Source organism: Salarias fasciatus, chromosome 18 (genome assembly GCF_902148845.1).
Source record: "Salarias fasciatus chromosome 18, fSalaFa1.1, whole genome shotgun sequence".
Lineage (NCBI taxonomy): Eukaryota > Metazoa > Chordata > Actinopteri > Blenniiformes > Blenniidae > Salarias > Salarias fasciatus.
The window spans coordinates 6624271-6651453 of NC_043762.1; the positions used below are offsets into that span (position 1 = coordinate 6624271).

A 27183-nucleotide genomic window follows, 5' to 3' on the forward strand; every position below is an offset into this window, starting at 1 on the left:
TATTTGAGGAAGCCTGTTTTGAACTGTCTTATCAGCTGTGTGCTTGTGTGAGCGTGCGTGCGTGTGCGTGTGCGCAGGACGGTTTATGGTCACGTGACCCGAGCTCAGCCATCTTGTGGAGAGTGCAGAGAGAGAGAGGCCTCAGAGAGCCACACACTTCGAATCAAACCCTGTGCTGTCACAACAAGCCCAGGTAAGACAGCCTCGGTCCGACACGCTCGGTAACAACCTCCGCCGGGCCTCTCGGTCCAGCGCCGTGTCAGCGGAGCACATGTCCGGGACGAGCTGCCGCTGCTTGGAGCTGCTCTTTAAAACCACCATGTTTACGTGGCCTCGCAGCACCGGGCTCTATTAGCCTCGCGAGTCCGGGCTGAGTGAGGTGCGGGCCGGCGTGACGAGGAACCGTGCTCCGCTCATTAGGCCGCATGTAGCGAGCGGAGCTAACATGCTAGCTTCGAGTAAAAAGGGATTAACTTAACCTCGTTACAGAGTTTATTGTTTCAGTCGCAAAAGATGACACGGCTCCTGCTGCTATGATCGGCAAGTGCGGATGTCAACACACTTATCAGCTGTCATGTTTGAGAAATAACCGACATTAAGAGCAGTCCGCTGGGGGAGAACCCTGCTAGCCTCCGCGGTTAGCCGAGGCTCAATCTGTGTGGCTCCGTTCATGCTGCAGCTTAACTTTAACTCTCTGGTCCACTACCAGCTTCCAGCATCACCGTAACTAAAACTTATCGACTTGCTGCTAACTAGTACTACACATGTCAGCTATTAACGTTCAGCGATCGGCTGTAGTTACACTAGTTATAGTCAGTTTGAGTCGTTAGCATGCTACATTAGCTGACGTAATGTTAGCAGAGGAGCTGTGAGATTTCAGCTTCCATCAGAGTGAAGAGAAAACTTTTAAACTGCGTCAAACTGTTAGTTTTAGGGAAGATATAAACAGGAGTGTGTGTGAGAGTGTGTGTGTGTGTGAGTGGGAGAGACAGAGAGAGAGAGCTAGCTGTTCTCATGTGGACGGTAAAATGTGGACTCAGCGTTTTACTCAAAGTAAAATAAACTTGCACACATCAGTCGTGTGTAATCGGCCGCAGCGCAGTAACGTTACAGTTCCTCCCGGGAGTCCCGGTTATACAGCCGGGGTGTTTTCGGGGGTTTGTCCTGCCTCGCTGCTCAGATGTTACGTAAACTGGGTGAAGTCAAAGGTTTTCCCGGTGTGAAGCCTGGAGATTGACCGTACATGTGCACACACTGCAGCGCCTCTATTTACTGCTTTATGGAGACCTCCACGTGGCTCATCCTTTCTCCTATATCACTGCCATATGGCCCGAGTCAGAGCAGGACATCTCTCAGGAGGGGGTGCTGGATTCACCCAGAAACACTTGTTCTACAGCCCTCATAAATATTTCATATTCTGATCATGAAATATCTGTCAGTGCGAAGAGTAAAGGTGTGATAAACATCCAGGGGCCTAAGCAACATCACTGTTATTAATCGGGCGTACAGGAACCCATCAACATGTAGTACTGGCATATTGATTTGTAATAAACATAAATAGTCATGAAACATCACCACCAACGAGAGGAGCTGGAATCTGAGGCTCATTCATGTGCAACTAGTGCAAGTCTAGCTCTGCTCTGTTAATGTGACTGACAGATATTTCTCTTTATTTTCAGTCAATGTGAATTACCTGCACCTCCCCCTCAAGCGATTAGGTTATAGTTTACTGGGTATACTGCCACTACACTGACTTACAGACTGTTAACCCAGATGTAAACACCGTTCTGCAGTGGCAGGAACACATCATGGGTCGATTTAATCAGAAGATTAAATTAGATTAAAGTGGATGTAACTTTTTTTTTATTGACATTGTCCAGTTTCTCAACATGAGACATAAATGAAGCCTATAGTTTGTATTTCTGTTTGTCACCTGAAGCTTGTCAATAAACAGAACCACCAGTGACTAAAGGAGGGCAGTGCAGGGGATTACACACTAATAGCAGGAATGTTAGTTTTGTTTAGATTTTTGAAGCTAATGCAGTTTATTGATGGAGAAGTGTTGGAGCCACACTGTGACAGTAAGTTTTCAAAACTTGTTAAAGGCCCTTGAGAGCCAATATTAAGTCTTTTATCAGACATTCACTTCAGTATAACACCATAGAGTGTTCATTCAGGGTATTTCAGTTTATCATTGTCAGTGTGAAACAGAAATAACATAGACTTTAAAAAATAAAAGCCCCACACTGACCAACCATCATTTATCTGGTGACTCTGTAGCTCCGACTAGTGGCAGGCGGCTGTATGACAGCGAAGTGAACATGAACGATGCAGACTGAATAATATTTGAATGTTTGGGGTGCAGAGTAGTTAGTGAGACATTCAGCCTTTCAGCAGTGTCATTGCTCTATGTTTTCAATGAGCGAACAGCCTCATGACGGAGACGCCGTTTCCGTAGCTGAGTTGTACGGGAACTTGAATGTGTTTACCGTGAAAATCAGCAGTTCGGGAACCGATAACGCGGTTCCGTTGTTACCCTCCTGGACACTTGGTGTACCTTAGTAAGATTCATCAAAGTGGTTGATTTTAGTCATTTTTTAGCCCTCCTCTGACTGGCTGAAGACCTCTCTGTTGTGACTTCCTGGTGTCTGAATTCTTAATGCGGCGACTTGTCCTAAAATAGAGCGAAAGAAGTGAACCTGAAGCCGGATCGTAGACGGCGAAGAGCGTCCGAAAAAGACTCAACCACGTTTCCAGACGCTGTGGGACGGAGAAGCGTCAAATCACAGAGACTCCACTTTAACCCATAAAGCCATAAACGTATCTCTGTGTGTTCGGAAGCCATAAATCAGGCTGGTGTTTAAAAATAATTCCTGTCAGAGCTTCATCATGCCACAACAAACTGCACTGTTTCAATGCATTGAAATATTTATTAGAAAATGACATGGCTCACTACAAATAACACATTTTGCGAACGAATAATATTAGGGGTGCACATGGTTAACCGTTAACCGATAACAGGATCTTTGACCGGTTAATACTATGGGTTTTTTTTTTTTTTTAAGCTCCAGCTGGAGCGGCGCTCTCCACAGAGCCCGTGCGTCTTCACGCACGCTAGCATTATATTACAGGTATCAATGACGGCGCTGCAGATGACACCTTAAGTCACTGATTAATTCCAGTTGCCTTCATGTTGTACAATAGGGGAGGGTGTGTGTATCTTTGTGCACATTTACGCATGTGGCACAAAACCGGCGTTACATTGAATATTATTTTTTATCTCCAGACACGCTGCGGGTCGTCCAGATTTACAGTGAAATAGTTCGGTGTGAAGCCGCATCATCCAGATAAACATTAAGTTCCATCAGAACTGTTTAAAAATCGGATTTGAGAAGCTAAAACTTTATTTAGGAAATAAATCAGAACACACAAAGAAATCACCGGCGCACTCGCTCTCGGCATAATTTAAAAAGCAACAGGAGATGATTGAAGCCTATAGTACTGTTAATTGTATCTTAATTTTGTAGCTTTTTTTACATTTTAGATGAGTGTTTGCTGTCATTGTAAATCTGCAGTTAAACACTGGACTGCGCCGAGTCAGTCACTCAGCTGAGCGCACATTTCCGCGTCGGAATGGTGGGACGTTTGCGTGTCGGAATAGCGATATTTCAGAATGGTGATATGTCTAAATGGCGGTGTGTCGGAATGTCGGAGTGGCAGCATTGAACCACTCAATAGGGTGTTTTAAAGATCGTCCATGCTTCGAGTCGCTTTGGAGCCTCGGCGCTCCACTGATGCGCACGCTGTTTCTGTGCGCGTTCCATGCAGGCGTACTGTTCCACACATCCTCGAGAAGCTTTTCCAGCACTACAGACTGTTTATCTGCTCCTTTATTACAGATTATTTAGAGAAAATTAAGCACATGTATTGTCAGTACGTTATCATTTAATATTAAAGTTTATTTAGACTTTTTTTGTTTTCTTTTTTCTGAATCGCGGGGGTGGCGCCAAAGCGATTCTGTCGGCAGACCTCCTCCCTCCAGACAGTCTGCTGTCTCCGTCCACAAGATTTTCACTCTGGTGCGTGGAGCGATCAGGCTGGAGCTCCATCTGCCGTCACGTTTACCGTCATGTTTTGTTTACTGTGGCGCTTTGGCGATGCATATACCGGCGCGACCTGCGCGCAACACGGTCACAAATTCTGGCTGCTGCGCGGACGTCCGCGGATCGGTCCGCGCAGACCAATGCGTAACGCCCACCCACGCAGACATGTGAAGCATGGACGGGCCTTAAATCTTATCGGTTAATGGTTATTAACCGGTTAAAGGGTGCCGGTTATCGGTCATAGAAAAAATATAAAATGTGCATCCCTAAATAATATATAAAATTATTATATATTAGTAATTAATAAATAGCAATAAATATATTTACAGATTTTACATCAGACAAATATTTATCCTTTAAGTCATTTTATAGCTATTTAATATGTCTATTGTAAATGACAATATGAAAGTTATTTCATGTAGTATGAATATAAAATATACATTTTGAATATCGACGACGAGCCATAATTTATTCATTTAGTTTCGACATAATAAAATCCAAAATGCCGAAATAGTAAAATAGAAGTTCACGAGAAGGTTACAGAATAAGAGGAACTTCTAAAACAATCTGTTTAGCATATCCATATGCTAACAGTGATTAATGTTAGCATTTGGCATTTATCCCAAATGGATTCTGAATGTTGTTGTGGTTCGTCTCTCGTTGAAAGAATTTCCGTCTGAGATTTAAAACCCGGCTGACTGCTTTGCTAAAAGTTTGTCAATCAGAACGATGGTTACCAGTGTTTGTTGAAATAAATGTGGGAAAAATTATCTTCTTCATGTCTTTGTTTCTGTGTTTGCAGAACTTCAAGGAAGAATGGCCGAAACCCAGACACTTAACTTTGGACCAGAATGGTAAGAGAGAGAGACACACACACACACAGCACGAGCAGCTGGTGGAACCGGTTCTGTTTAGAGGAAGAGCGCATGTTTAGACCTGCCACTTCCTCACTGCTCCTCCTGCCCCCCTCCTGACTCCTCTCTCCACCTCCTCCTGTCTGCAGGCTCCGTGCCCTGTCCGGAGGAGGAGGCGGCGGCGGCGGCGGTGGAAGCGGCGGTGTCGTCGCCTCTCCGCCGCTCTCACCTGCATTGCCAAAGTATAAACTCGCAGACTATCGATATGGAAGAGAAGAAATGTTAGCACTTTATGTAAAGGACAACAAGGTGGGTCAGTGCGGCGTCCGTCTTTAACGAACGAGCCGCCTTCCTTTCTCACATCGCTCTCTTGTGTTCTCTCCACACATGCTCAGCAGTTTTGACTGAGCTGTTGTGCCACAGTGAAAGCATGTGTGTGTTGACAGAGTGTGTGTTTTCACCTCACTCAGATCCCTATAGACCTCCATGATAAGGAGTTCCTGCCCATATTGCAAGAGGAGCCTTTGCCACCTCTGGCGCTCGTGTCTTTCACAGAGGAGGAACAGGTAAAGCTCCTTCTGGAAGCTTTCAGGTGTCGTGACACGTCTGCAGCGGGAACTGTGTGGATCAAGTTCCATTTCTCCTGCTAAAACACTCTCGTTACTGACATCCAGTATATCTGACAGTATTATGGAGAATATTCAGGAAACCGTGCGGACTGAAGAGTTCTGGAAGACATGGAAAGTGTCAGGAAATGTTCAGTTTTACTTTCTGGGAAATGGAAACTGAAGGACCTCCAGTCACAAACTGGACTACAGAAGTGGAAATATTTCCTGAAAAGCTATAAGGCGACATAGCTTCATATCTTTAAGAGGAACTTTTCCCTCATTTCTGACTTTAAGCATAAAGAATCAGGACACCTTCGTCTTCTTTTCCACGTCTGCTTGCTTCTGAGTTCACTCAAACTGTCTTGATCTTTTTGACCTCAAACGGAACATTTCTCGACATGTTCCATGTCCTCCATCACGCCGTACACTCTGATAAAAGCACCGGAGGGCTCGGCGCGCCCCGGATCACCAAACAGTTTGAATATGCAGTTTTCTTTTGCTCACCGAGTTTCCAAAATAATCCGACAGGTGCTGTTTTTTCTCACACTCCTCTCGTTTCTTCCCCCTCCCCTCGTCTGTGCACGTAGAGAAACTTTTCCATGTCCGTAAACAGTGCAGCTGTGCTGCGGCTCACAGGGCGAGGGGGCGGGCCCATCGTGGGGCCGGCGCGAGGCCGGAGCACCTCCAGGGGTCGAGGTAAGGCGTCTCCCCCGCGGTCCGTTTCAGCCCCGACAACTGCAGATAGTTGGGATGCCTGTACGGAGCGCGGCAGGCCAGAGGCGTAATATTAGCGCTCCGTCGGTGGCGTGCTGACTCGGCGTGCTCCGGCGTCAGCTGCTCACGCTCCGCCGGTGGAGCAGATAGTCCTGAACAGTGTGCCAGATCACAAGTCCACTGTTCGGTTCATGAGGCTGAATCGTACAAACTGAGGCACGCTTGGTTTCAGGCCGCGGCAGAGGAGACGGAGGGTTTTACCAAAGAAGTTTCGATGACGTTGAAGGGTTCGGCCGCGGCGGGAGGGAGATGCATCGCTCCCAAAGCTGGGAAGAACGGTACTGAAACGCAAGTCGCCGCACCGTCGAGGCTTCCGCCAGCTTCACGGCTTCACACGGCGTTTTGTTTGTCTTCTCCAGGGGCGACAGAAGGTTTGAAAAGCCGGGTCGAAAAGAGCCAGGTGGGTTTCGGTTCTGCTGCTCCACTAATAAACCCGCCACTCGTTTTGGACGGAAGACGCTAACTCTGTTTGTTTCCCGCAGCAGACGCAGCTCCAGGACACTTCCCCATCAATCACAGTGAGTCGCTCTCAGAACTCCAGCTTCTTATGTCGCTCCTGAAATGCTGCATGAAAAGTGTCTCGGTATCCGTTCATCTCAGTGCTTCTCCTGTCAGAGAAAAGCACATTAAACTGCTGATCAGAGTCTCCCAAGTTTTTTTTTTTAATAGTGATTCCATGACTGGATGGAGTGATTCGGTTCTGCATGCACACCTTGTTATCTGACCCCCCCGTCTCCGCCTGCTCTGTGCAGTTCGATCGAACTACGAGGACGCGACAGCGGGACTCCCGAGGAAACACGACTTCACGCGTTCAGAGAGCGAGAACTGGCGCACGTCCCGTGACGATCAGAACGGTGAGGAGGATGATGGGGGCTGGCGCCCGGCGGGCTCTCGACGGGACGGCGACCGCTGGTGCCCCCCGAGCCCAGGTGGCTACTGCCCTGACCACGGCACCCCCCACACACTGGCGTCAGGGGGCGGGGCTTCAGCAGACGGCGCTTCAAGCTGCGCCTGAAATCTCTAAATCACAACAGACTTGAAGAAGCAGCAGATTCTGACCTGATTAAGAGAAACACTCATTGCTGCCACCGTGTGTGCAGAGATGGCATTGCAGCTTTATGCTGTATGAGTGAGTGAAGTAGCGCGTACCTCATCCTTTAGCTCATGTTCATCTCCTTCCCAGACGGGCCAAGGTCAGCAGGGTGGCGGGAACACCCGGACCAACGCCGGCGTTTCCCGTTCGACGCCAGAGAAGACGAGCGCGGCTACAGGAGGCCGCGGTCCGGCAGCGGCAGCCTGGACGACGACAGGGACGGTCTGCCCGAGTGGTGTCTGGAGGACGCCGAGGAGGAGACGGGCACCTTCGACTCCTCGGGGGCCTTCCTCTCTCTCAAGGTAATCAGATTACACAAACGCCAGCAGCCTGTTCGTCTTCTGAACCAGTCGATTGTCCAGCCGGTCAGCCGTTGCACGACCCCTTCAGCCGTCAGACGGTGTTTTGTTCTCGTCGCTCATTAGAAGGCTTCGAAGGAGCCGATCCTGGAGGAGGCGGAGCTCGACTTCAGACCTCTGGAGGAGTGTGAGGAGGGCCTGGAGGAGGAAGAGGGCCAGCTAAAGGAGACCAAAGAGACTGACACCGAGGCCAAAAGAGACGCGGACCGGAGAGGTGGAGCTCTCTCTTTTTGTGGTGTTTTTAGTGAGAGAAGTGGAACATTTACATCTTAAACTGGTCTGATCAGCTCTGATGACTTTAATGTTTATTTCTACCTGAGAGGAAACGACTAGTAGTTAAATCGAACACTCTTCTTAAAACAAAGTGAAATGCTTTAGAAATGTGTCGTTGCTCTATTTGTTCTTCGTTTTGAATCTGAATTTGTTCGCACAGGACAGAAACTCCGGGTTCATGAAATGACAGCTTTTCACTCTTTGGATGTTTAACGTCCAGTCGGGTCTTTGTGTTTGTTCCAGACTTTGTCCGAGCCTCCGAGGAGGCTCCGCCCATCGCTCCCCCCGTGGCTCCTCCCATGCCGGAGCCGCCTCAGTCGCTGTCCCCGAAGCAGAGCGGCCGAGCGGAGGAACCGGACCGAGCGGCCGAGCGCCAGCCCCCCCTGGAGCTGCCCCCGGAGCCCTGCAAAGTGCCCCTGCACGTCCCCATGTCCAGCAGCATGCTGGAGTCCCTCCCCCTGAGCCACATCTCCACCACGCTCACGGGTGAGGCTCCGGCCCGCCGCCGCCGTCAAAATGCCCTCACCTGCTCGCGTCGCTCCTAAAACGTCGTCTCCCTCCTGCTGTGTCCCGCAGACGTTTCTGCCCCGTCGCCCTCCATTCAGCTGCCGCCGCAGAAGCCTCTGGAAGTCCCTGTGGCCATGAGCAACCCTCTCCCCTTCACTTCCAGTATGATGGCGCCCATCGGCAGGCCCACGGCGGTGCCACAGGACGCCGATGAGGACGAGGGCCTCAAGCACTTCGAGCAGGTGTGTGTGTGTCGGATGTATTGTTGCTTTTTGCAGATCGCCACATGATGGTCTTAATTAGTTGGAATTAGGGCTGTCGCGGTAAACCGGTATTGATGATAATCGTGGTATTAAAAAATGAAATTTCAACATCGTGTTCAAAATGCGCACATGATAATATCGCATGGAGGCTCTAGTGCCACTTGAAACGTGTTGAAGTGTATTTTCAAAATCCGCTCCTGTTCTTCCGCCCTGCTTCGTCTCCCTCCTGCAGCACCCCTCCCCCTCCCCTCACATGTAAACACAGCAGAGCAGCGGTAGCGGCACGGCTCCTAGCTAGCTAGCTCCCAGTTAGCGAGCGGCACGAGTGAACTAAACATGTCGGCGGTGGCCGACAACGACAGCGAGACGCTCTATCCTAACCCGAAAAAAGTGTGTTTAGCAACACTGAGTGCACGTTGATGCAAGCCGGGTAGCAGTGGGGCCCCATTAGGTAGGTTCCAGACGTGTCATTGTAATGTGTCCGGGGGGTTTCAAGTTGTGCTGCTGATATCCGCCGTCTTCTCCGCCGGCCCCCTTCTAGCAACTAACTGGTGAGTACTCGGAAAAGGGCCCCATGCGGGGGATTTTTGACACGTTGTCGTTGCAGCGTCCAGTGTAGCGCCTTAAATTTGTCATTGAAATTGACTGATGTCAGTCGTTCCTCAGGGCCCCCTTCAGCTCGGGGCCCTAGCCAGTAGCGGCGCCTCTGACTGGAGAGAAGCAGCTGCTGCTCATTCCGCCTCGGATTTAAACAACCAAACAACAATCCTCGGCAGTGTGATGGTGGTACAGGATTTCACCCCAACAGGGCCCGTGGGTTTTCATAACCCACCAACCCTACGTAAATTACGCCTCTGCTGTGGATCCTCTGATAATCAGTTCATCAGATTTTAATTAGTTGAGTGTAACTACAGTTTTGGTATGCAGTTGTACAGTTACTGTTCTCATATTTTTTCAATACCTCATTTGACAGGTATTCTGAATGTAATTCATCTGGGAAAAGAGAGAAAACAAACAGAAATAAAATTAAAGATGAATCTTAATGTTTGTACCATTATTAGTTAAATTTTTGCTGATATCGTGATAATATCGTTATCGTGATATGTTTTGCCCATGATAATCGTGAAAAGAAAATTTGATATCGTGACAGCCCTAGTTGGAATGCAGCGTCCCAACGTGGAGTGGTGTGTCTGTGGCTTGTGATCAGGAGGCGGAGAAGATGGTGGCGTACCTCCAGGACAGCGGCGCGGACGACGACCGGCCGCCGGCCAAGACCTCGGAGAAGACGAAGCCGGCCGGTCTGCCGCTCACACACGAAGCGGCGCTCAAGTGGTTCTACAAGGACCCCCAGGGGGAGATCCAGGGTGAGCCTGACCGCCGAGCAGGATGGGGGGTGGGGGGGGAGTCTGCACCCAGCCCCCGCCGCTCCGCTCACCGTGCGCTCTCCACCAGGTCCCTTCAGTAACCAGGAGATGACGGAGTGGTTCCAGGCCGGGTACTTCACCATGTCTCTGCTGGTCAAGCGAGGCTGCGACGACGTGTTTCAGGCTCTGGGGGAGATCATCAAGATCTGGGGGCGGGTCCCGTTCACCCCCGGCCCGGCGCCTCCCCCTCTCCAGGTACGGCTCCGTCTCACCGCTGCTCTTTGTTGTAGTGTTTTAATCACACCGTCAAGCCTCCTGAGTCCTGCATCAGGGAGCTGTTTATTTTTATTGCATTTCCGACGATCCCGTCTGTCGTCGTGTTTCAGGGTGATGGAGACCAGGAGAGGCTGAAGAGGCAGCAGGAGCTCAGCGCTCTCAACCTTTATCAGCTGCAGCAGCTCCAGTATCAGTACCTCCTCAGGTCAGTGAACGCACCAGGCAGCTGGAGCTGCAGTCTCATCTGTCCTCCATCACGCCACCTTAAATACAGAGGGAGGAAAAATGAAGTTATGATTCCCTTCTTCACTTTATACTGGAAGAAGACGGTTCAGTCCACTTTCAGAACTCATTTAAAACGTGCGGCGGCTGTTTTCCTCCTGTGTTGTCCTGCAGGCAGCAGTACGCTCAGGCTCTGGCCCAGCAGAAAGCTGCAGCGCTCAGCTCGGCTCCCCTCCAGCAGCAGCAGCAGCACCAACAGCAGATCAACCTGCTCCTACAGCAATACCAGGCCCTCAAGTTAAGGTACACGACCTGAAACCGCACTGACGGCAGGGAAACGGCCGCGAGTCTGTTCACGAGTCGTTACTGCCACGTCCGTCACAGCAGCAGTGGAGGATAGTAGGAAGATTTTGACACAGAGGTCATGTATTTCTGTGTGTGTGTGTGTGTGTGTGTGTGTGTGTGTGTGTGTGCGCGCAGAGCGTCTGAGAGCCTCCTACCTCCAGTGACCCGCTCCCTGTCGGTTCCGGACTCCAGTTCTGTGTGGGAGATGCAGAACCCGTCGTCTCAGGCCTCCTGCACACCGAGCCTTCCCCAGGCCAACCAGAGCAGTGAGTGTGTTCGTCCGTCAGCCGCAGACGTCTGCAGGGTGTCTGCGCAGGCCTGATCGTGTGTGTGCGCGTGTGTGTCGGCAGCGTGGGACGGCAGCAGCGTCTGGGACTTACCCATCGACTCCATGGCTCAGGCTCCCACCATCGAGCAGATGCAGCAGTTAGAGAAGGCCAAATCTGCTAAGGTCAGTTCGTTTTCTAACCTCCGTTCTGCTGCAGCTTCACGAGTCAAGCTGAGGATGTTCATCCTCCTTATGGACCTGCTCTGCATCCCTCTGCTCACACCTGCCTCCTTCCTTCCTTCCTGATTTAATTTATTTCCTCTTTTCCTTCACCTCCTTCCTTCCGTCCTTCCAGTGAAAACAGTCGTTTTATCTGGTCTCTGAATTTCCTCCCCTCAGTTGGAGTTGGAGCGTCGAGAAGCAGAGATGCGAGCCAAGCGTGAGGAGGAGGAGAGGAAGCGTCTGGAGGAGGCGCTGAGGGCTCGACAGGAGGAGGAGCGGAAGCGTCTGGAAGAGGAGGAGCTGGCCCGACAGAAACAGGTGGGTTAACTCCCTCTGCTCTCGCCTGGAGGCCCGGCAGGGCGAAGTCCTCACGCTGCTGCTCCTGTGGTGTTTGGCTCTTCAGGAGGAGGCACTGAGGAGGCAGAGGGAGCAGGAGGAGGCGCAGCGGAGGCAGAAAGAGGAGGAGGAGAGGCTGGCTCAGGAGGAGGCCCTCCGAAGGTTAGAGGAGAGGAGGAGAGAGGAGGAGGAGAGGAAGAAACGAGAGGAGTTCCTTCGCAAGCAGGTGAGAAGGTTTAAAAGCGGGAGGAGGGAGGGTGGCAGGAGTCGGCCGGCTCGCTAACTCCGGGTTCGTCCAGCAGGAGGAGGAGCGAAGGAAGCAGGAGGAGCTGGAGGCCATCAGGAGGCGCGAGGAGGAGAAGCGAGCAGAGGAGGAGGCCGCCGCCGCCGCCGCTGCTGCCGCCGCCGCCGCTCTGGCCCTGCAGCAGGAGGAGCAGAAGAGGAGGGAGCAGGAGGCGCAGAGGCAGCAGGAGCTGCAGAGACAGAGGCAGCAGCAGCAGGAGGCGCTGAGGAGGCTCCAGCAGCAGCAGCAACAGCAGCAGCAGCTGGCTCAGATGAAGGTAAGACCAGCAGAGGACCGCCCGTCCTCGCTCAGACCCGGTACAGCCGGATCCCAGCTGACCGCTCCCCTCCCTGCAGTTACCGTCCTCCTCCAAGTGGGGGCAGCAGTCGGCCGGCTCCATCAGCCAGACGCAGAACGCCCTGTCGCTAGCCGAGATCCAGAAACTGGAGGAGGAGAGAGAACGGCAGGCCCGCGAGGAGGTGAGGACCCCTCGCGTAGAAAGTGTCTGCTGTTCCTAATCTGTCCACCGGGGGTCGCCCTGCCCCTAAGAGTCGAGGTCTCACGTTCAGGAACAGCAGAAAGTAATTCAGGTGTGTCAGTATTTCCTCCGGGCCTCGGCTAAACCCGGTGTCTGCCCTCGTCGCCCCCCTGCAGCAGCGGCGGCAGCAGCAGGAGCTCCTGAAGCTGCAGCAGCAGCAGGCGCTGCAGCAGGCGCAGCAGCCCCACGCCAAGCTGCCCGGCTGGGGCAACGTGGCCAAGCAGCCCGTCATCACCAAGTCTCTGCTGGAGATCCAGAGGGAGGAGGCCCAGCAGATGAAGCAGCGGAAGGAGCAGCAGCAGCAGCAGCAGCAGCAGCAGCATCACCCCCCCGTCGTCAGCCAGCAGAGCCGCACGCAGAACAGAACGGTGCAGACTCCCTCAGATCACCAGCAGCTTTCAGACATCAACTAACCCGCCTCTCGTTTCATTACGGCGGGAAAGAGGAAGCAGGAAGGGTTTGTTTTGAAAGGTTCTGGTTCTGCTCACAGACGCCGCTCAGCAACTCGGTGTGGGGCTCCGTGAACCTGAGCACCAACTGGGGGTCGGACTCCAGCAGCATCTGGGGCGACACACACAACTCCAACATGGGCTTCTGGGACGAGGCGGTGAAGGAGGCGGCGCAGCCGCAGCCGCCGCCGCCCAGCAAGAAGAGCAACGCGCAGAAGAACAATAAGGGCAACGCCAACCTCAGGTACGTATTTAGACCTCGGTGTGAGTCAGAGCGGCGACGGACCTGAGTCACCCGGCCTCTGTTTGTGCACACAAAGCAACTCGGTGAGCGGACGAGCCAACAAGAAGGTGGAGGAGGAGGAGAAGCTGCTCAAGTTGTTCCAGGGGGTCAACAAGAGCCAGCAGGACACTTTCATGCAATGGTGCGAGCAGACTCTGCACACGCTCAACACGGCCAACAATCTGGACGGTAAGTGCCGGGAGTGAGGCGGCGCCGGCGCCCACGAGCCGCTCCAGCCTCACCGACTCGCCATCTGTGCCCCGGCAGTTCCCACGTTCGCTTCCTTCCTCAAAGAAGTGGACTCTCCGTACGAGGTGCACGACTACGTCCGGGCCTACCTGGGGGACACGCCCGAGGCCAAGGACTTCGCCAAGCAGTTCCTGGAGCGTCGTGCCAAACAGAACGCCAACCAACAGAAGGCGGCGCCGCAGAATCAACAGCAGGCCCTCAAGCAGCAGCAGCAGCAGCAGCAGGTGAGCCGAACGCCGCAGTCCGAAACGATTCAGTCATCAGGAAATTCAGTTTGAGTCCACATAAAACCACATAAAACCTTTTACCACTAACTCTGTTCTGTTAGCCTTCTTCCGTTATGGCTGTGATGATGCACAAGATGTTTCTACCTCCAGATAAGTTCAGCGCGACATCGAACTGTCAAACTTCAATTTAAATTTCTTATAGCTTAATATATCTACATTATTATATCGATAAAAGTTTGAGTCCATCTGATAGTCTGAAGGAGCCTGAAACCAACGGATCCCAGCTGACTGTGGGCAGATCAGCACACACACACACACACACACACACACACACACTAGTCCACCGTGCACACATTACTCATATTTCTGCACTTCAAGATCCTTTTACTTTGAAAAACAAAGGGAAAGTTAGTCATTCTTTACTTATCTACTCAGAGACTTTTTTTACTCTTTTTTTCTGTTTTTAAAAATTAGTTTGTGTTAATAATCAGTGTCTGCAGTTAGAATGGAAATTAAAAACCCGATTTCATTTGTATAGAAATTGATTTTTACCATCAGACATGAGATCATGTTTTGTTGGGACTGGTGTCATCCAGCTCGGTACACGTGAAGTGAGACTTTGTTTCGTTATTCTCAAACCCTTCGTGAGCCTGGAGTTCCTCAGGGTTTAGAACTGGTTCCTCTTGGATTCATGTTTTACTTTTTTAAAAGTTTTCATCATTAACTGGCTGAAGAAACTCAACCGATTCAACCTGATTGATCGAGCGCCGGTAACAGCAGTCATGAAATTTTCGCAAAAATTTGTTTCAAATTCATAAATCTGACGATTTTAACAGTGATTCAGCATCCAAACTGTCAGACAAAATTTATTCAGTGTTTTCGCTCCACATTCATCACATGTGGAACACAGGGTTCCTACACAGTATGGAAAGTATGGAAAAGTATGGAATTTGATTTTATAATTTTCCAGATCTGGAAAAGTATGGAAAATTTAAACTATTGTATGGAAAAATATTCATGTTTCCAAGACTTCTATCATTGTTATATTTTCTAAAAAACAAAAAACAAAAAAAACAAAAAAAGAAAGAAAAGGAATATAGAAAAAAGAGAAATGCATCGATCTGTTGGTAGCAGCTAAAAATGTTTGTGTGAGAGCACACAGACGGTTACGGTCCTGGAAAACATTTGGGCAGATTTCTCAGCTGCCATTGCACTCCGGTCCGGTAGGTGGCAGGCTGGCAGCAATGCACCTGTAAACTGGATGCCAACATAGATATATATATACAAACTCAGATGGCTCATGCCCATTGTAACCCATTGGGGACTAGCGTCGTCACATGGCGGCCATCTTGGGACAGGGCCGCTCACTCACTCATCACATTAAAGGGCAACTCCGGTTTTTTTTACACCTGCACCTTATTTATAGGTGTGTGCATGCTCATATACTCACTCAGACAAACATCGTGCAGCTCGGAGTCCTCCAGAAGTTATTTAGATCCAACCCATTTAGCGTGGGCCATGGCAAGGGAGCTTCAGCGCCGGACATAATCTCTGCAGAATCGCTCATTTCGGCTATATTTTTTCATCCATCGCCAGTGTTATCATAAAGTCAGCTCGTCTACCGTCTTCAGGTGGGTCAGCTGACAGTTTTCGCTTACTTAGCAACAATTAGCTCAGATGGGAACGTTGGAGCTCCTCTCCCCAGCAGAGAAGCACTCTGAGTCGCTGCCGTGCCGGGCGGGGGGCTGCAGCCTCCCGGCGAGTCAGACACCCGGGCGCCGTGACAGCCGAGGCCGACTCAAAGTGCCTCTCTGGGGAGAGCAGCTCCGTGACGTTCCCATCCGAGCTAATTGTGGCTAAGTTAGCCCAGCGGAGGCACACTGCGTGCGGGCTGCGGGGCGCTCCTGGAAGTCTCTCCTCGCCGAGAGTCTCTGGAGGTCTCCAAGCCGGGCGAGGAGCACTGTGTGCGGGCTGCGGCACGGCAGACGGGAGAGGCACCAGCATTCGAGCTAATTGCGGCTAAGTTAGCACGGTGTCGGAGAAGAGCGAAGCGCAACAGATCCTATCAGAGCAGAGCAGAGCTTTTAGCATCCAACCCCGGATCGAAAGGCAACCCGGGGCCACCACGGGCCCCCCCGTGCTGCACGGCGCCCAGCGCCGCCGCCGTGGCGGACGGTTCCCCCGACCCAGCGGCTCAGCCTCCAGGCCCGGTCGGGCTCCACAGGCGGACGACTGGACCCACGCACAGGCCACCCCTGGCTGTCCGACCGTGGTGGTAGACGAGCTGACTTTATGCAGCCTCCCGGCAAGTCAGACGCCCGGGCGCCGTGACAGCAAGGCCGACTCAGTGCCTTTCTGCTGGGGAGAGGAGCTCCAACGTTCCCATCCAAGCTAATTGTGGCTAAGTAAGCAAAAACTGTCAGCTGACCCACCTGAAGACGGTAGACGAGCTGACTTTATGATAACACTGGCGATGGATGAAAAAATATAGCCAAATTGAACGATTTTGCAGAGATTATGTCCCGCGCTGAAGCTCCCTTGCCGTGGCCCCCGCTAAATCGGCTGGATCTAAATAACTTCTGAAGGACTCCGAGCTGCACGATGTTTGTCTGAGTGAGTATATGAGCATGCACACACCTATAAATAAGGTCCAGGTATCAAAAAACCGGAGTTGCCCTTTAATGTCAATTGAGCGTCAACTTTGAAATAGCTGTTGATTGCTCAATTTTCGCTCGATTTTCAAATCACGTGGTTTGCTATAAACATCAGACAAGTAGATATTTAACTGCATGCAAAAAGAAAAGTTGTGATTTTAACATTTAGTCTGAATCATAGCAACATAACGTTTGTAATAAATCAAATGGTCTGTAAATCCGTTAAGAATTCCGAGTATTTTAGTGTAAATCACTCACCTTCCCTTAGATTACACAGAGCGCCCCGGAATGCTGTCCAAAGATGGCTGCCAGTGAACGATGTTGTTGACTCTGCCTTGAAGGCCTCAGTATTCTTCCCCGTCACCGCGACATCGTTCCTACAATGTCTGCGACACGCCCTATGTTGGCCCTACGCTAAGGCTTGACGCGCACCTGCCAAAAATCCTGACTTCGTGTCGAGGCGACGAGTGGTGACGTGAACGTCAAGGGCTGTGATTGGTCCGCTTTCGTGTTGTTTATAGAATGAAGTAGAACTCTCCCTGTATGCTTTTCTGATCCGAACAGTGCTTCGGGAGAAGTGTAGATTCAAAATTGAGCGGCGCACATCCTGTACATCCTATACTGTTAGCAGTGTTAGCACTGTTAGCAGATGGGGCTATGTGTATAGCCGCTCCTAAACGGCTTTAATCGTCCAAAAGCTCATTAGTTTCACCAATATTTCATCATGGTCCACTCAGCCTCTCCTCACCACAGTCCGGTGTCACCAGATATGTCATATATGCAGATATATGTTCAGTCAGTGCACGTGTGTCTAGATATCTATGTCTATAGATCTATGTCTAGGTAAAAGCCGGAGCTACGGAAGCCACATTGTTGTTGTGACTGCCTAGCGGCTTGGCGGTGAAACTGCAGAGGAGCGCGTTCAATTGACGCTAAAGCAAGATATGTTCAGTTGCCGGCGTAGGAACGACGTCGCTGCAACGGGGAAGCATACTGAGGCCTCAAGGCATCTACTTCTTATAGGATATCTATGGATGCCAACCACCAAGCAAAACCAACAGAAGAAGAAATAGGGCAGGTGAACTAGTTACTGCTCATGAGCGAGCTAAAATGGGAAGATGTAAATTTTCAGAAGAGTAGGGCTGGGTACTGTTTAACGGTACCTCAGTGGTACAGACTGGAAAACTCCAGTATATACTGGTACCGAACAAGAGACGTGCGTACTGGTATCAGTTTCGGTTCTTAAAGTGGCTGCGTGGTCAATAAACATGCGTGGAAACGATGGTTCAGTTCTTCTCTTTTACTGAAAAAAATGGTGCATCCATCATTGAACATGTTACCACGTCTTACCGGCTCACACTCTTTCTAACAACATGCAGAGAGAGCCTCACAGAGAGCCTGCAGCCCTTCTTCCTCTGTGATGTCTGTGTAAAATAAGGTTGAACATGCAAACAGCACACCTAGTGGCATGAAGTGCAAATGCAGTCATGGTGTCGTCTGTGCGCCGTAAAGGCAGGTACCGAAAAAAGTACCATTCAGGAACTGGTACCATACATGAGGTATTGAAAAAGTACTTGTACCCGAAAAATATCTAATGGTGCCCAGCCCTACAGAGGAGTGGCTAAAAAATCCCAAATACAAAGGCTGGTTGGCAAAGGATTCCGGGCAGACAAGAAAAGCAAAATGCAGACTTTGCATAAAGTCCTTCGACATCTCCAACATGGGGGAGGCGGCGGTGCTGAGCCACATGATGGGGAAGAAACACAGCTCAGGATGGAAACCAAGGAGTTCCTTGTCACAGCTGTGACAAAGCTGCTGGATAAATGCCCCCTTAAATGACTACTCCAAAGATTTTGGACCCACGCCCTTTCCCTATCATTGACAAAGTTAGACAAGCTCATAAATACATTTTTTGTGTCTTTGTGGCTGGTTCTCAGCTGTTAGCATCGTAGGTAGCTTAGCTCAATTGCTGGAAGTCAATAGGAATCAGAACCGGACTGACGAAAGTGGACAAAATACTCCTTCCAGTGGTCCAGGGGATGGCGTATTAGCACGTGAAGTAAATCCGAATGGTTATAAAACATTTTAAAAGACGTGTTTTCTTTTCAATCCATTAAAATAACGTTTTGATACACAGACCTGCGCATGCGCAGTGCTCCATGGAAGGATATACCGGAGCACAGCAGTAGCAGCCATAGACTCAGCCGCTGTGCGCCGGTATCTCCTTCCGCGGAGCACTATGCTTACTAAAATGTCACAAATTATTTGATGTTTTTGGCGAGAAGTCTGGAAATTTGGGTATGGAAAAAGTATGGAATTTTGAAATGGCAAACATGTAGGAACCCTGGGAACATGCAGCTCCAGTCGTCCACTATGTTTTCATTTTAGACGGTTAACTCCAACAGGAACTTTAGTGATGGAACAGCCCTGGTAACGCAGAATGGGAAGAATCCCTGCCTGTCTCGAGTTTTCTGAACCGGCTGTGTCTGTTCAGCAGGACTCGGTGTGGGGCGGGACGGGATCCTCATCTCTGTATCAGTCCAACCACACCAGCAGCCAGCAGCAGCAGCAGCGCTTTGAGACCGTCACCTCAGGGAAGAAGAAGAAGAAGCAGAAGATGGTCCGAGCAGACCCCAGCCTGCTAGGTGAGAAGCCTCTGCTCGAGCTGCAGGTTTTAGCCGTTCAGAGCCCGGAGTCCCTCAGGGAGCGCTTCTGGGCCCTTCTCCACTTCCTGTTTGGACTCATTCTTCTCCACCGTGATCTGTTTGAATTATTTATCAGGGGAAACAATTCTCCGCCTCCTGATGGCTCCTCTCTGTCTTCCAGGTTTTTCTGTGAACGCCTCGTCCGAGAGGTTGAACATGGGAGAAATTGAGACTTTGGAGGACTTTTAAAAGGGACTGCAGCCAAGAAAACTGGCCCACCGACTTAACCCAGTCCGAACAGCAGCTGCCCCCCCACCCTCCCCACCCCACGTTTTATTTTCCATTGTTCCCAGTAATCAGATCTGTCCCCATAACTTACTTAGTGATCTGTGAATCGGAGCGGCGCCGTGACCCGGTGGACCCTCTGGAGGGAGAAACGCCGGTGAACTCACCTCTTCAACCTGTCATGAAGTTTTTTCCTGTAACACGTGGACTCGTGTGCGGGCCGAGAGCATCATCCACCATCTTTCTTTTTATTTATTCACAGTTTGCACCTCCACCCCTCCCCCTCCCCTCCGGCTGAGTGTTCATGGGTAGTGACGGCGAGGTCGACCTCACAGATTGGTTCCCACTAATGTCCTGTTTTAAGGACATGCTCAAAAGTTCCAAGTAGTTATCTATTTCTTGTAAAATATTAGGCTGTTTAAAGAATGATCTTTCAATTCTGCATCTGTATTATAATATATGAGAAACGATTTGCTGGAGTCATACTTTTTTATTGCAGTATGAAACAATAATAAAGCAGTCTATTGGCTGTCGCACCTCTGTCTCCGCCTTCATTTGTCCCCACATGTAGCCGCAAGCTAATGCTAAGGTGTTTACTACTGCTGGAGTCAAAACTGTTTTCTAATGTAACCTTGCATTAAACTGGTCTACATGGCACTTTATTTTGAAAGGAAATCCACAAGGTCAAACAGGAAATTCTTTGTGTTCGATTCCCAATCAAGATGCTCTGGAAAGAAAAAGGTTGCGATGCTGGAATTTCAACAATTAATTTAAAGCAGAACTATGCAACGTTTTTACCTCAATAAATGTTTTTCAGAATCCCTGTGGGGGTAAACAAAGACTTGACAGTGATTCGCCGGTCCCTCCACTCCTCCCGGGGTCTGCGCCCTGACAACAGCGCTTGTAATTTCAGAAGAGCGCACCCGACGACATCTCGCAAGAACAAACCTGCTTTACGGCACTCATACGGGAGTACAGGTATAAAAGCGCTTAAAACAAACATGAAACCCTCGCTAGCGTTAGATGCATTACAAAGCATGATTAATCGCAATTAACTGTGGAAATCCTGTGATAAATCATGATTTTAAAAATTTGCTGTCTGCATCTTTAACTTGACATCAGTGCCTTTAAACACTGATAAATGAAGAGCAGGGAAACCTCAGGGATCTGTCCTCGGCCCACTTCACGACTGCGGGGACGGCTGCAGATATAATCTATGCGAAGAGCAGAGTGGAGAGGAGTCACAAACAAGACGCGAATGAGAGGAAAGGTGAAGAAGAGAAGCAGAACATCGTTTTAATGGTCAACGATTTCAGGTCAAGCGCCAACCTCCACTCATAAAACATGAAGATAATGCGGAAGTGCAAAAAAGCTGTAATTCCGGGGGAATGCGGTCACGTGACCGCCTAGACCAATTACATTTACATCGGGTTTCAAATGTTCAGTATGGAGACGTCCTGATGAACTCGCTGGAGTCTTCAGAGCGGCTTTTGGGAACGCTATGGGTGACGTCACGAAAGGTCTATCATTTATTTACAATCTGTGGCTGTGTTCGAAACCGCATACTTACCTACTACTCATACTAACTTATTGAGTATGCAGTGTGTTTACACTGGCAGTATGCGATTTTGAGTATGCGAGAAGTTCCCGGATGCATACTGCATTCGCCAGAAATGTTGAGTATACATCGTGTGTTCACTACTCATACTGAAATTGCCCAAGATGCAACGCGACGGACATTTGAATAAACTTTATTCAGTTCACAATGACTGTTTCTTCATGATGTACATTTAGCAAGCTGAGTATGGTTCTAGATTTAATCTTCCCTCCATTGTTTGTGCTCGTAGGTATGTTATGTTGCGAGATTTTTGATTGCATTGACAATGATTAAAAATAGTAAAAACAAAAAACAAAAAAACAAAAAAAAAAAAACCTTACATCTGAGAACAAGTCCATGCTGAAAGCGACCATGATGTACCGAAGACGGCGAGCCGATCTTTGTTGAAGAGCCGAAAAAACTCTCCGTCGGTAAAGCATCATAATTGGCATAATAAGTGGTCCGTTAACGGGACACCGGTCCAAACGGCGATGTTAAGCGAGATATATTACTGAAAGGTTGCCTTCTTGTTTTCAAAGTAAAAGCACAGATTTATCACTGAGGTTGTTTTGCATGAGAAAGGGAAAGGGGTGGTTTATTTTGGTGAAAATAACCGGAAGTGCGTTGCTCACTGCGGCTGGCTTGAATTTCTCCGAATTCGTCCGAACAAAATCCTAAACGGCTGATATTCGGACAAATAAACGACACACTCGGGCTCTAAACCACCACTTTGTCGCCTAATTTAAAAAAAAATCTCGATGAAGTTATACATTTGACGAGTTTAGAGCTAAAGTGAAATCAGCTTTAGCAGATCGATTTCTGCTCATGGAAGAAGTGCAATGCATTGTGGGTTATTATGTAGTATGCTGTAGTGTAAACGCTTCGCATACTGTTTGATGGACTGAGTAAGCAGGATGCAGGATGGATAGTATGAGTATGTAAGGATGTAGTAGACAGTATGCGGTTTCGAACACAGCCTGTGTTTCAGGTGAAAAACCGACAGCAGGGGTGTGACGAGATCCCGCGAGATTACATCATGACGAGAGTTCTCGTTTCAGTGAAAAGCTGACACCTAATAGAGCGGACCGGACAGGAAAACGGCCAAAATGAGGTCAAAATACAGTTTTTAAGTCTATCTTCCCAGTGTCCCGCAGAAGCTACTGGTGTTTCTTAGTTTAATAAAAACTTATCTTCTTGTGTTCTTCTCTGGTGTATTTCTGGCTGAATTACATTTTTACAAAGGTACAGGGCCCCCTAAAGGCCGGGCATATGAACTACATAGTTCTGAGTCATTTTCATAATATCCTGTGGACGCACACTTTAAGACCGAAATTATTCATATTCCAATAAAATTTAGCATCAAAGTTACTTTTTTCCAAAAGTTTTCACACCCTTATCACTCATTAAGAGAAAAGTCTTCATTAGCTGTTGAGGCAATCAAAGTCCTCGTGGTTACAGAGCACTTTTTTTTTTGCATGTCTCCGCTTGGATTTTTGACCATTCATTTTCAGCAGTGTCCTCATAGCCTGCCCCTCTAAAGAGACGCCTGTCTCCAGGGGGACACTACCACTTGGATTTTAGGGTGTCCCCTCATCAGACCTGTGCACAAAATGCACCTGTATTGTTTTGTGACAGTGAAATAAAGGTCTGTTTTTCCACTCATGTATTTTGTTATTTCAGGTTTCTTAAAAGTAAAATGGAACTTTCGTCTTGTGATCGTGACACGAATATCGTTTCTCGTCTCGTCTCGTCTTGTCACACCCCTAGCACCCATAGTGGTCCAACAGCGAAACTACGTCGTTTTTCAGAATGTTTGCTGAGTAAACGTGACATATCTGAGACAGAAATGAAGCTTTTCCACTTTAAATGTCACGAGAACCAGGCCTAAGTGTGTGACTCTGGTAGATCGGATGATCATGCTGTAAGACTCCAAAGGTTGCCTGTTCAATTCCCACCTCAAACTGTCCTCATGTGGAAGTCCTCCACTCCTCCGTTCTCAGGTGGAAGAGCGCTGACCTGGCATCGGGCTGCTGAAACTGAGGAAAAACCAAGTCCAGTTCTGCTCTTTATGGCCCGTCAAAGCAGAAAACTCCCCAGACCTGAACTTTTCAATCCAAACTGAAGCTCTTTTCACACCTTCAGTGCACGTTTCCTTCGCCCTGGACGCGGCGTGAACTTTGTTCGGGGTCCGGCCTGCTGAGTGTGGGAGGGAGGGGTCGGCCATGATGCCGACAGAGTCACCTCTGTCCACACCTCCTCCTCCTCCTCCTCCTCCTCCTCCTCCTCCTCCTCCTGCAGGGTGACTCCTGCTCCTGCTCTGCTCTCGGGGTCAGTTGCTCCCCTGAAGCTGCAGGAGCTTGTTTCCCTCTGGAGACGCTCTTCTTCTCCTTCCTCCACCGCCGCCGTCGCCGCCGCCATGTTTCCCAGCAGCAGCAGCGGCGTCCTGCTGCTGGCGGTCTGCAGCCTCCTGCTGACCTGCGTCCACTCAGGTAACCTCAGACCTGTGAGCAGATTTAACTCAAGGTTTTATTTGAGTTTAATGTTTTGCAGTGTAAAATTAGCAGTTCAGTATATTCAATTATTTACCACCCATAAGAGTTTTACAGTGTTCTAGAATTTGAATTCTTTACACTTTAAAATATTGAGGAGTAGTAACAAATTGATGATAGTTGACATTACCAACACATTTCAACTTTCAGCTCTTATAATTTTTTAAATTGTCTCTAACATTTTACAGTGTACTCTGAAGTCAAAATAGACCGTTTTCTTTCAAACAGTTGCAGCTCTGCATATATTTAATTCGTCATGAGTAAATTAATGAATTTTATGATTAATGATCCATAAAATATGTTATGAGTTTCATAGTTTTTTTTCCTATCTAGTTATCGTAGCTCTTCGTGTATTTGCGCGCTTCCTACTGCAAAATTTGGAGTTACAGGGACAAGTTAATGAACTTTATTCAGATGACTTGAAATTGGAAGATGTTTGAAGTTAGTTCAGATTGAAAAACTCAGATAAAACAAACAAATGTCAGCATGTTGAATTGCTGTGATTTTTTACAGTGTATTCTTAAGTCGAAATAGTTGATATAGTAGGATTATTGCAGCTTTACAAATTTTGAAATAACTTTTATTCTTTATGCATCCTGTGAAGATTTTATTGCAGTTACAGCTTTTATTGAAACTTGACGAGCTTTTGCAAGTATTAACGTGTAACGTAGAATCAATGCAGCTCTGCATCTTTAAGATGTGCATCTTTTTTTTTGTGTGTGTGTTTTCTTGAGTCTCAGTGATATTTTTCACAGTTTCAGTGTATTCTGAAATAGAAATGCTGAATTTTCTTTATTGTAGTTCAATGTATTTTTTAAATTTGCTCACGTTACAGATCCTCGTTTGAACAAAGTCAGGATTTAAAAAATTATTCCAGCTCCAAACAAATTTTTTTTTTTTTCAATTTTCACTGAAATTCCGGAACGATTTAACAGTTCAACACTTTAATGTAGTGGTTAGTTAATTTTGTGAGATTGCTTAAAGGTGCATTAAGGAGTTTTACAACCTTAAAAATACTTATTTTCCACCATAAATATGTTACACATTTTTAATGATGTGTCCAATGTGCCCTGATATATTCATTACAAGTACCGCTAACAGCGCTAAATTGTCACTTGAAAGTTGCAGTGCCGGTCTGGCACCAGCATTTTTTTGGGGAGAATTTGAGAGGAATGACGTAATGTGCGCTCCAGCTCCTTGAGTTTCAATTTGTCCGCCATTACTCCGCCAGATGCTTAGTGAGCAACAACTGAGCAGGATCTTCCAGAAAGTAAGAAAAGACTGACTTCTAGCACTGCCACAGCTCCAGCACAGACTCCACCAGGTAAAAGAAACTTAAATCTTACTTGGGCGCTTCTAAACGAGCGAAGACGGAGTCCCCCTCTTCCGTGCACGCGAGCCACAGGGACGAGTTTTTCACTAAGCTGCATTACGCCCAAGGCCTGCAGGGGGCGCTGTTTCGCATAAAACGTGCAAACTCCTTAAGGCACCTTTAAGTTTTTTATATATTTCATTATTTCCATCCACTGAAAAATTTTACTGCTTTTACTTTAATTTATTCATGCTTTTTCTCTGTTTTCCAGTCTTATAGTTGAGTTTCTTTGTGATCTATTTTAGTTGTTCACACTAGAAATACTGAGCTCACAAACTTTATTCACTTAAAAAGAAAATGTTAAACTACGTAAACAATTGATGTAACTTCTATTATCCAGATTATAGAGCATCTTCCTCCTCTGACATCCAGATTAGAGTAACTGACCAGGTACTGTGGCGAAGCACTAACCTCAGGAACTTGTCCAACTGTGAATTTCAGAGACTTAACTGTTGCTCTGATCCAGATTGTTTCAGAGTTAGTTTTTTTTTGTTGTTTGTAAGACCAAATATGTCAACTCAGCAGATCAGCTCTCACGGTCAGGGTCAGAGGTCAGAGGTCAGGGCTTGCAGGAGTCAGTGGGACGACAGGCTTTAGACAACCCTTTTCTGTCTCTGTTTTCACACAAAAGCTCAAACTGACCGAAGGAAGACTCCGACCTAAACCTGTCCACAGTTTGTCCGCCATGGCGCCATGTCTTCATTTCACAGCCAATTGAAATTGTTGGTTTGTTTTGTAAGCCCCGCCTCTAACACTCTGTGATTGGCTGCTGCTTTCAGGAAGTTAGGTCAGATTATACCGGCTCCTCCTCCAGTAATCGGGAGTTTAGTAGAATAGTAACTGAGCTACTCTTTCAGTGCTTCAGATAAAGTAAAAGTCAAATTGGAAAAGAGTTTGAGGAGTTTTGTACTTTGAGGATCGTGACAGAATCGGCCCGATCAGCCAAAAAAGAACGCACACCCCCGATCTCCAGTCAGGAAGGAAAGATCAGACAGCTCGTGAGCGTGAGCGTGTGTGTGTGTGTGTGTGTGTGTGTGTGTGTGTGAGTGTGTCTGTATGTGTGTGTTGACCTGTGAAAGGGAGAGCAGCTGAGTTGAGTTACAGTGGAGTTCTTATTTTAGTTATTCATAATGTTACACTAAGCTAACAGGAAGCGGTCTGACACGCACAAAAAGAAACACACACACACACTTTCAACATGACTCAGGGTGTGAAAAGCTGATCGGTGTGATTGTGACTCATGAAAAAGCATTGTCACGACTCTTGGATCTGAAAACTCAACACTTTTCGCTGCTTTCAGAGTGAAATCCAGACTTTCCGGAGGAGTTCTCTCAGGATGCAGCATCCCCGGTTGCTCCAGTCGTCCCAGTTGCCCCAATTGCCCCAGTTGCCCTGTGGGGGTAGAGAGGGTGAGGGGAGGGCACAGAGCAGCAGTGTCGCGTTTGGTGTGTTCACACAGTGGTGAAGGTGTGAGGAGCCAAGTCAAACTGTACCGTCTGATCTCTTCAGCTTCCTCTGCTTTAATGAGTCTGTGCAGAGACACGACTGCGATGATCCTCGTCTGCACACACTTCTGTTTGTACGATGTTTCAACTCAAAACTCATCGTTTTGCTTTTACACGACAACGCTCTGAAAGCAATGCAGTGTTCACGTTGGGCCACTAGTCAGTGCTGTTGGTGGTTTTCGCAATGAAGCCACACACACGCTCTCCGTTGAGTACGACATCGATAAGAACTATGTGAGAGTCTGGCCTCTCAGTGCGCACAGTGCCACGAAAACACAAAATCGATTTTTTTTACCTGATCTGATTGGAGCAAAAGTTAGAATTCAGTCTATTAAAGTCCAACTCAGAAGATCCAAACAGAAACTTCACCAACATGCAGACTTCAGGCTGCCTACCGACCCTGAGCCCAGATATTGCCGTAGTCCGGATTCTGTTTGCTAGTTCTTTTAGAAGGAGTTGGAGCACATCAGTGTGAGCGTTTGGTGTGATGATGGTGTGTTTTGGAGTCCGGGTGTGATTCTGACGGTCTGGCGGGTTCGTGTTGGTCTCGGTGGGTTTATCACCCTGAACAGACGCTCACAGGTCTGAGCACATGGAAACAAACTCCCACGGAAAACATCATGTCATTATTTTTTGACTTCTTATTAAATCAGCCTCTCCACACACACACACACACACAC

General features: G+C 48.5%; 2 protein-coding genes across 7 annotated transcripts in view; both read left to right on the forward strand.

Moving 5' to 3' along the window:
- The first annotated feature begins 98 nt into the window (after window positions 1-98).
- Window positions 99-20016, forward strand: gigyf2 (GRB10 interacting GYF protein 2). 6 transcript variants are annotated; one of them, XM_030115079.1, is made up of 29 exons: window positions 99-193; window positions 4906-4957; window positions 5107-5266; window positions 5428-5523; window positions 6153-6261; window positions 6512-6617; window positions 6699-6739; window positions 6822-6857; window positions 7092-7193; window positions 7523-7734; window positions 7858-8005; window positions 8308-8550; window positions 8641-8813; window positions 10042-10198; window positions 10287-10453; window positions 10585-10679; window positions 10871-10999; window positions 11177-11307; window positions 11392-11492; window positions 11709-11849; window positions 11935-12093; window positions 12167-12427; window positions 12507-12629; window positions 12805-13056; window positions 13179-13381; window positions 13458-13609; window positions 13688-13893; window positions 19045-19195; window positions 19377-20016. In XM_030115079.1, exons 2-29 carry the CDS (start codon window positions 4920-4922, stop codon window positions 19442-19444), a joined length of 3960 nt encoding a protein of 1319 aa, XP_029970939.1. In that variant the 5' UTR covers window positions 99-193; window positions 4906-4919; the 3' UTR covers window positions 19445-20016. The 6 variants fall into 6 exon arrangements, with proteins under 6 accessions (XP_029970939.1, XP_029970940.1, XP_029970943.1 ...); XM_030115080.1 differs by having other exon boundaries at window positions 12170-12427; XM_030115083.1 differs by having other exon boundaries at window positions 12170-12427; window positions 19048-19195.
- A 3414-nt stretch (window positions 20017-23430) lies between these two features.
- Window positions 23431-27183, forward strand: part of snorc (secondary ossification center associated regulator of chondrocyte maturation) — a 6992-nt gene continuing 3239 nt past the window's right edge. Inside the window, exon 1 of the mRNA XM_030115510.1 lies at window positions 23431-23566. Coding sequence (XP_029971370.1) covers window positions 23494-23566 — 73 coding nt within the window. The 5' untranslated portion in view covers window positions 23431-23493. The remainder of the gene's footprint in view (window positions 23567-27183) is intronic.

Coding starts and splice junctions, on each gene's coding strand:
- gigyf2 (XM_030115079.1), top strand. CDS start 4,920: ATGGCCGAAACCCAGACACTTAACTTTGGACCAGAATG. Junction 5,267..5,427: donor TTTATGTAAAGGACAACAAG/GTGGGTCAGTGC, acceptor CACCTCACTCAG/ATCCCTATAGACCTCCATGA. Junction 19,196..19,376: donor AGCAGACCCCAGCCTGCTAG/GTGAGAAGCCTC, acceptor TCTGTCTTCCAG/GTTTTTCTGTGAACGCCTCG.